At 28.4% G+C, this 8,370-nt stretch overlaps 1 protein-coding gene across 6 annotated transcripts in view; it reads right to left on the bottom strand.

The window, feature by feature from the left end:
• Positions 1 to 4,687: 4,687 nt before the first annotated feature.
• Positions 4,688 to 8,370, bottom strand: part of LOC132252662 (digalactosyldiacylglycerol synthase 2, chloroplastic-like) — a 5,820-nt gene continuing 2,137 nt past the window's right edge. For 3 of the 6 annotated variants that reach the window (XM_059740593.1, XM_059740595.1, XM_059740594.1), the window contains exons 2-4: positions 7,501 to 7,831; positions 6,661 to 6,927; positions 4,688 to 5,699 (exon numbers count right to left, since the gene is read on the bottom strand). In XM_059740593.1, coding sequence (XP_059596576.1) covers positions 5,346 to 5,699; positions 6,661 to 6,927; positions 7,501 to 7,782 — 903 coding nt within the window. In that variant the 5' untranslated portion in view covers positions 7,783 to 7,831 and the 3' untranslated portion in view covers positions 4,688 to 5,345. Of the gene's footprint in view, positions 5,700 to 6,660; positions 6,928 to 7,500; positions 7,832 to 7,937 lie in introns of all 6 variants that reach the window. The other 3 variants (XM_059740597.1, XM_059740598.1, XM_059740596.1) reach the window with 2 other exon arrangements.

The raw sequence follows: 8,370 nt of genomic DNA, 5'->3' as shown, positions 1-8,370 counted from the left end.
TAAGTAGACATATTTACCCTTGCTAATTTTAATTAATATTTCTATTTTCATTAATTTTAAGTAATACATTTATTTATTAAAAATTCATATTTAAAGTATTATAGAAATATAAGATAATTATAAAAATATTTACTATAAAATATGAGTTGTGAATGTGAAGTTATAATTGTAAAATATATTTTCACTAATTATAGGTATATGAGATAAAAGAGTTTATAAATTGAAAATAAGTTAAATATTTTCACTTAATAGTTCAAAATTATTTTTTACGTTTAAGTTGTGATATAATATATTAAGTTATTTTATCAAATATGTCTAATGCATTCAATGACTCAAATTAATTTATTAAGTGGTTGTTTGATGAATCAATTTAATAATTTAAAGTGACTTAATAATTTAATTTAAGTCATTAAGTATATTTAGTAAAATGACTTAATTATATAATTTAAAGTAAAAAACAATTTTAAGTAATAAAGTAAAAACAATTAACTTATTCTCAAATGCACATATTCATTTTACATTTTTATTTTCATTTGCTTTAATTACCTTTACGATCTCTATTCTTATTCCATGACCCCATTGTTAATCGAACTCGTTTCTCCTAATTTTAATTTATGAGAATAAATATGTCAATTTGATAATTTAAAATTAATTTTAAGTTAATTTTATCAAACAATTTTAATATTTAAAGTAAAAATTAAGTCATAGGTTTTAAATGGATGACTTAAGTATAATTTTAAAATTCATTTTAAAATTCGTTTGGTATATTGGGGCATGTTCGGCCCCATGTCATTTTTCACAAATTTACCCATAAATATCCATTAACTGGAGGAATATTTGACTCATGCATATCCCTTTTAATTTTATTTTTTAAATATACCTACGTAATTAGGTAGCATTCTCTCCCTTTTAAAGAATAAAGGTTTGGTAGCCTAGAGAAACTAGATTGTAAAATGATTTAAAACAATAGATTATTTGGTATATAGAAAAAAAAAAAAAACTTCTTAAAAAAGTAATGGTTTTAAAAAATAGGAATGAAAGAAATATCTTGTTCAATATAATGGAAAACGGATTTTTAAAAGATATTAAATTTTATTTGAAAGCCCATCATCATGTAGCTAATCCAAGGGATTTAAAGAAAAATAAAACAGAATTTATATCTTCTCAATTAGATTTTAGAATTAATGGAATTTAGTAATTATGGATTATTATGATTGAAGATTATTCACAGATACAGTATTACTTATCATGAAATGATGCTTTAGTAAATATTTAAATCAATTTCCCACAATCCCTTACATTGAAAAATTGGTCTATTATATCAATTATTTAAAACTACTTAACTAATTAAAACTGTGCTGATTTTTCGTTTCATATTGCTCAAACTACAAAATCAGGATACCATGCCCTTCCTTAACATTTTCTGTAGGTATCATTATCCTCAGAACAATGGTTTACTCATTTACTCCACATTAGAACAAACTTTGTTTAGGGTTAAAATAAATAAATAAATAAAAAATAATCATGTTTACAAAAGTTGAATTTTCAATTACATCAAGTTAATATGAATTTGTCAGAGTCAGAACTAATTTTTCAATTGAGTCGAATTAATTCATGCAAGTGGGATCTGAAATAGAAATTTCAATACAGATTATAAACCAAAGTTCCAAGATAATTATAAATCCATTCCAAAAACCAAAGTTCCAAGATAATGATAAATCCATTCCAATGAACAGGATGCAATTAAAATTTCCAATCATATTAACAATTAATCCAAAATCATCAAAAAATAAAATTATAGAATGATTTGATAAACTGGGATTTAAAAAAAAAACTGTAATCTCACTGCCTTAGGCCTCCTGGAATTAACAAGAATTCAAAGAAAATCACAAAACTAAATTACAATCTAATTAACTGTTACAGGATATCAAAGGAAACCTTCAAGAGAACTTCTCAATCCTGATTCTAAAAATGACTAAATAAGCTTTTAATAACTTAAAGTAAAAGAAATAGTCAAAAATGCATAACTTGTCACATCAAGATAGATCAATAAAATTTCGGCAAAAATAGTGTTTCTTTCAAAATTAATTCAGAACTAAAAAAAACAAGATCTACAAATAATTCAGCTTGATTTTTCGAACTAATTAAAACAATATAGATCCAGACAAACAAATGGGAATACAGTCAATAAAACCTCAGAATGATCTCATCTGATTACTAAAAAAATCACCACATAAGAAATAATGAAGTTCATCATAGAAGAACAGAGACTACAGAAAGAAAAGGATATCTTAAAGTTCCAAGGCAACAGTTCATAAAACGAACAGACAAAACACCATCAAAACTTCCCAATGGTCTAATCGAAATCAATATATATTCAGAAATAATTGGTTAGGATTCCACAAAAGTTCAAGATACCAAATACAGGGTCTATGGGAAAATTAAGTCTCAAATTCCAAAAATACCAAAGCCAACACAGATCAACAATGGATGAACGAAAGGCCATCATAAACTCTATAAAGTAAACCGATCTAAACCAAAAAAATAAGAACAATAAACTGAGAAGATCATAGGCTTGATTTTCATAAATACATGGAGGAGCTTAGAAAAATTGGAACCTGAAGAGAAAATGCAGTATTCAAGAAAATCTGATGGCCTGGAATTGGAGCTCTCAATCTATTGTTTTAAATCATTTTACAATCTAGTTTCTCTAGGCTACCAAACCTTTATTCTTTAAAAGGGAGAGAATGCTACCTAATTACGTAGGTATATTTAAAAAATAAAATTAAAAGGGATATGCATGAGTCAAATATTCCTCCAGTTAATGGATATTTATGGGTAAATTTGTGAAAAATGACATGGGGCCGAACATGCCCCAATATACCAAACGAATTTTAAAATGAATTTTAAAATTATACTTAAGTCATCCATTTAAAACCTATGACTTAATTTTTACTTTAAATATTAAAATTGTTTGATAAAATTAACTTAAAATTAATTTTAAATTATCAAATTGACATATTTATTCTCATAAATTAAAATTAGGAGAAACGAGTTCGATTAACAATGGGGTCATGGAATAAGAATAGAGATCGTAAAGGTAATTAAAGCAAATGAAAATAAAAATGTAAAATGAATATGTGCATTTGAGAATAAGTTAATTGTTTTTACTTTATTACTTAAAATTGTTTTTTACTTTAAATTATATAATTAAGTCATTTTACTAAATATACTTAATGACTTAAATTAAATTATTAAGTCACTTTAAATTATTAAATTGATTCATCAAACAACCACTTAATAAATTAATTTGAGTCATTGAATGCATTAGACATATTTGATAAAATAACTTAATATATTATATCACAACTTAAACGTAAAAAATAATTTTGAACTATTAAGTGAAAATATTTAACTTATTTTCAATTTATAAACTCTTTTATCTCATATACCTATAATTAGTGAAAATATATTTTACAATTATAACTTCACATTCACAACTCATATTTTATAGTAAATATTTTTATAATTATCTTATATTTCTACAATACTTTAAATATGAATTTTTAATAAATAAATGTATTACTTAAAATTAATGAAAATAGAAATATTAATTAAAATTAGCAAGGGTAAATATGTCTACTTAATGATTTAAAATAAATTTTAATTTAACTTTTCTAATTAACCTTAATGCGTAAAGTAAAAAATAAGTAATAAGTTTTAAGTCAATAATTTAAAATTAATTCAAATTAACTTAAATCATTAAATAATAAGTTTTATCAAATACCCTCTAAAAATAAAAAATAAAAATTGATTTCTAAATTTTCTCATGCTTTCATTTTGATAAGAAATTAATTTAGATTAAATTCACAAAATTTACAAATCGAGCACAATATTCTAATACAAACTTCGTTTTTTTTTTCATAATTCTTATGATTTGCAACTAAATTAAATTTCAAATTAATTTACCACAAAATTTTAAAATTCAACTTCAATGATAAAACCAAAATAAAAACCTCACTTAATAGTATTAATTTCCTATCATCAATTTCAAAGAAATCCAAAACATAATTTCAATACAATCAATAATTCCATAAATACCATAAATAAAAGTAAATAACCTAGTACTCAATAATATTTAGATATTAATAAAAGACAAGCAACTTAATACTTAATAATTTTTAAGCATTAACAAAAACAAACAATCTAAACATTAATAGCATTTAACCCTATTCAGGTTTATTTAAATTTCAGACAAAAAAAATCGCCTTAAATCTATTGAAAAAAACTTTTTCACACTATTTTCAAAAAGTGAAATAAATTAGAAGTTATTGTCCTGCCAAACAAATTCATGAAATACGAAAAGGGTTTAAAATAATTTATTTTCCTAACCACATATTTTTCACATACATTTTTTCCAATTTATAATATGGAAATGAAGAAAAAGAACAATGTGTAGTCACATTTTTACAAACTAAATCATCAAAATAAGTCAGGAATCCAAGCATTTACGACCAAAGGAGTAGCCATCAGATCTATCTTTTTATCCCTGGTCCCCAGTACGAAATGCCCACCCAAGCTTGTTCTACAGGCTACACTGCAGATTGATTTCCAATTCTCCAGTCGACTACGAGATCCTATTTAACTGATTCCCTTGATAGAGGACTAACAGGTACATTGCAGAGAATAAAAGAAATATATTTCCTATCAACTTCAATTCCTCAAAAACTGTATTGTCAGCTATAATAAAATTGCTACAATCCTTCAGTCTATTTTCAGGATTCTTTTATTATTATTTTAACTAATAAGAATAATTAGAAGAGGAAAGGGAATACAGGAGTTTTTCTGTTATAGAGTACATAGCAATGTTGTATGCAATGTTGTTAATAACTGCAAAAATGGAAAACATTGAGAAACAAGAAACAGTAGTTCCAGAGAATATGTACCCTGAATGGGTTACTATGAATCATCCTGGCTATCATTAGTCAGAAGATGCAATTCACCATGGCTGAATTCATACTGGCACAACATTTTCTGCCAGGATCAATTCAGTACAAACACTTGTGTGGTTGATTGAAACAGATGATATTTCCACATGTTTGCATTCTTTTGGGTGCTAGAAAAATAAATTGACCAAGAGTCCAAATAGACCCAAGCTTAGGTGTACCGGGAACCATAGTGTTAGTCAAAAGTGCACAATATGCAACAACTAAGGTTATCAGCACCCTCAACTTCTGCCCGATGCATTGCATTACAAGGCAAATGCAATTTCACTTTCTTTATTTCCATCAGAGAAAAAACTAATGATTAAATTGATGTCTGGATGTCAATAAATCATAGGGAGCTTACTCATGAAATAATGGATCAGCATGATCATGCCCAGGGTGAACTCTGACGTCTAGTTCCAATTTTTTGGCAGCTTCCTGAACTTGATCCGAATCCTCCCCATTGCCATATAAATCAACCTCAAGTCCAGTTAGTTCCTTTTGGTGATCATGAAGAAGTTTGAGTAGCTCCTTGTAGCCTTTGCTCCACGCCATTTTCCCAATATAGTAGGCGCCTTTACTGAAGGCTTGGTCACCATTTTGTTGATGCTCATTCTTTCTTTTGCCAATTTCAAGGAACTTGGGATTGACTCCATGAACATTGCAGATGATGGATCTCGGAAGGTCCTGGATGGCAGCAGATAATCTAATCACCTGCCATCTGAATACAAGTATAAACTAGCTGGAAAGTTCTTAATTGGGATCAGAAGTAAAAAATATAAAATATAAAAATTAAAAATTAAAAATTAAAAAATTGGAAAGCTGCCAGAATAAGAATGTGAAAGGTGCTTTAGGATTTCCATATTTGGTTCAACCATTTGAACCACCCTAATTGACTAGCTCATGCTACCTACCTCAAGTTCATTCTACCTAGCTCCCACATGAACTATTGATTCTATCACATCAATATATATAGGGGGACAAGATAATTTGGACCTAAACATTATGAGCTAATTTGTTGCAAGGTCCAACCACAAAGAGTTTACCGAGGGAATAAGAAAGAGCTTTCTCGTTATAAAGAGCAACTCAAACATATCCATTTAAGTTTTTAAATTTTAATAGATGCCTTCAAGGATGATATTCCTAATATGGGATGCAAGCCAACAAAATGGTCTTCAAAAGATGTATAATCTAATTTCCACCTTACTCATCCAATGTACCCCACCATGAAACACAAACAATATTATAATTAAAAAATCCACCAATTTGGATTGTTTATTAAAACTCTTTTTCACCATAGATAGATATCATAAAAGCATGGCTGCACAATCATCCATCCTATGGAATTTTCTTTGTGAGAAGAAACCCCACCTTCACAAAGTTTTTCTTCACTAAGCTGTAAATCCCCTATACTGATGTATATTAATAAATTAATAAACAAAGAATATGCACAATATGTAAACAAAAATACATCACAATCTACCTGAGAAAAGAGGAAGGGGGGAATCACCATGTTAAAGTAATAAAATTGCAAGTGTATTGTTAACCTAAATGTTTAAAAGAAGGGCTACAAATGCTAATTCAAATTAAATTACAGAAACTGAAATAATTTTAACCTTTGTCAGTAGAAAGTACAGATTTTTCATGAAAACTAACAATTCTAAAAGAAACATACCTTGTGGCAATAGATATCAATAACCCAATTATTTATGTATTTCAGAAGAAATGCCTGCAACCGTCCATTCTTTTCTCTTCTAACATATTCCAAATAATTGGTATGAACAATTCCTACAACCAAACGGAATTTAGTTTTCCATCTATTTCCATGATGATACCATGTAAGATGCTCAGGCTCCTCGAGGACTGCAATATCAGCCTCTTCATCAGGGATGATTTCTGTAATATCCCCAACCACAAGAATGCTCCTTTTATCTCTGGAAAACTGCAGTTCAAGTGATACCAGGAGTTAGTATCATACAAACACACGAATAGAAAGAAAGCAAAGAGTCACTAACACAATCATGTCTTTGACCAAGATGACTACAACACCAGGTTATATAGTTTCAGCCCCAAATCTTTGAGGATTGTCAGGTCAATTGAATGGCATTAATTTTCTTCATAAAATGAAAGGAAGAAAAGCTAGGAAATAACACTACTGTTAAATCAAACAAAATAAACAAAAAGAAAATGGAAAGGAAAAATTTTAAGGTTTCTAATATGAACTCTTGTGAACTATAGATACAAAAGCAATAAAAAATATATTACACAAAATGCATGCCTAACTGTAAAACCCGTTGGGTACCAGATCATACATATATTCAGTTCCCAAAATCAGATTAAACTGAAATAAATCAATTATCTATCTATTTCAAAGTTGTACTACAACTTTTCATCATTTAAAATATGTTTTTAACCAATACATGAACTTTCAGAAGCAGACCACCATGGTGTCCAAAAGAAACCATATTCACGCTTAATTAAAGTTCCAAGAAAGATAAATAGCATCAGTGTTTACCTTTCCAGGATAAAATTTTATACTGAAATCACATACAAACCCAGTCCTCTCCCCGAGCCACTGACGGACATATGCCTCCTGCTCTGAAGGTGACTTGAGTATAATCTTGTTGGGATATACTAATTCTTGATCTTTCGGGGACAGCCAGGGAATCACCAAGGTAACCTTGAACTCCCTGCCCTTTGTAAGATAGGCCACACGGAAGAGAGGGTTGACAGCGGTTCCAGTCATCCATGGAAGACTTGCAGTAGTAAATATCGCAATATGTTGTTTGCTATCCATTCATTCATTAGGTTCAACTCCACCCTATCGCAATTCAGGTTATCCTGGCCTTCTCAAACAGAAGAAAAAAAAAAAAAAATTATCTTTTCAACTGCATTATCATATGAAAAAGATGAATTCTAAGCCAAACAGTCTAATGCGCACATGATTCATACCTAAAAATTACAATCCAAGCAACCCAAACATCAAATCAGCCACAACTCTGATATTAGCATTCAAAATGATTCAAAGTTCCCAAATAATTAAAAAATAATAATATTTGACATATTCCTGAATAATTCATGTATTGTCAAAATCCCTTCAGGTTCATTTCTTCCTGTGAAAATTTGGGATAAATTCATGAACTCAAAATCATGACGCTTTGATGAAAAATCGACACAGCTCTGGTGGTTCAAGCACTTAAATAGCAGGACAATAATCAAACATCTACCCCACAAAATTTCCTATAATTCGAAATCCAACAATATAACACAACAATTTAGATAATCATGAAAGCATAATCTCAGTCGGAAAACAAATAAATGAACTACAAAATGAACCCCAGAAAAAAATCAGAAGATTAAACAACGAACTAGATTAAAAAGATCC

Source organism: Vitis vinifera, chromosome 11 (genome assembly GCF_030704535.1).
Source record: "Vitis vinifera cultivar Pinot Noir 40024 chromosome 11, ASM3070453v1".
In the NCBI taxonomy this organism is placed as follows: Eukaryota; Viridiplantae; Streptophyta; class Magnoliopsida; order Vitales; family Vitaceae; genus Vitis; species Vitis vinifera.
Note: the sequence above shows the minus strand (reverse complement) of the source record. Positions and strands in the feature narration are given on the sequence as shown.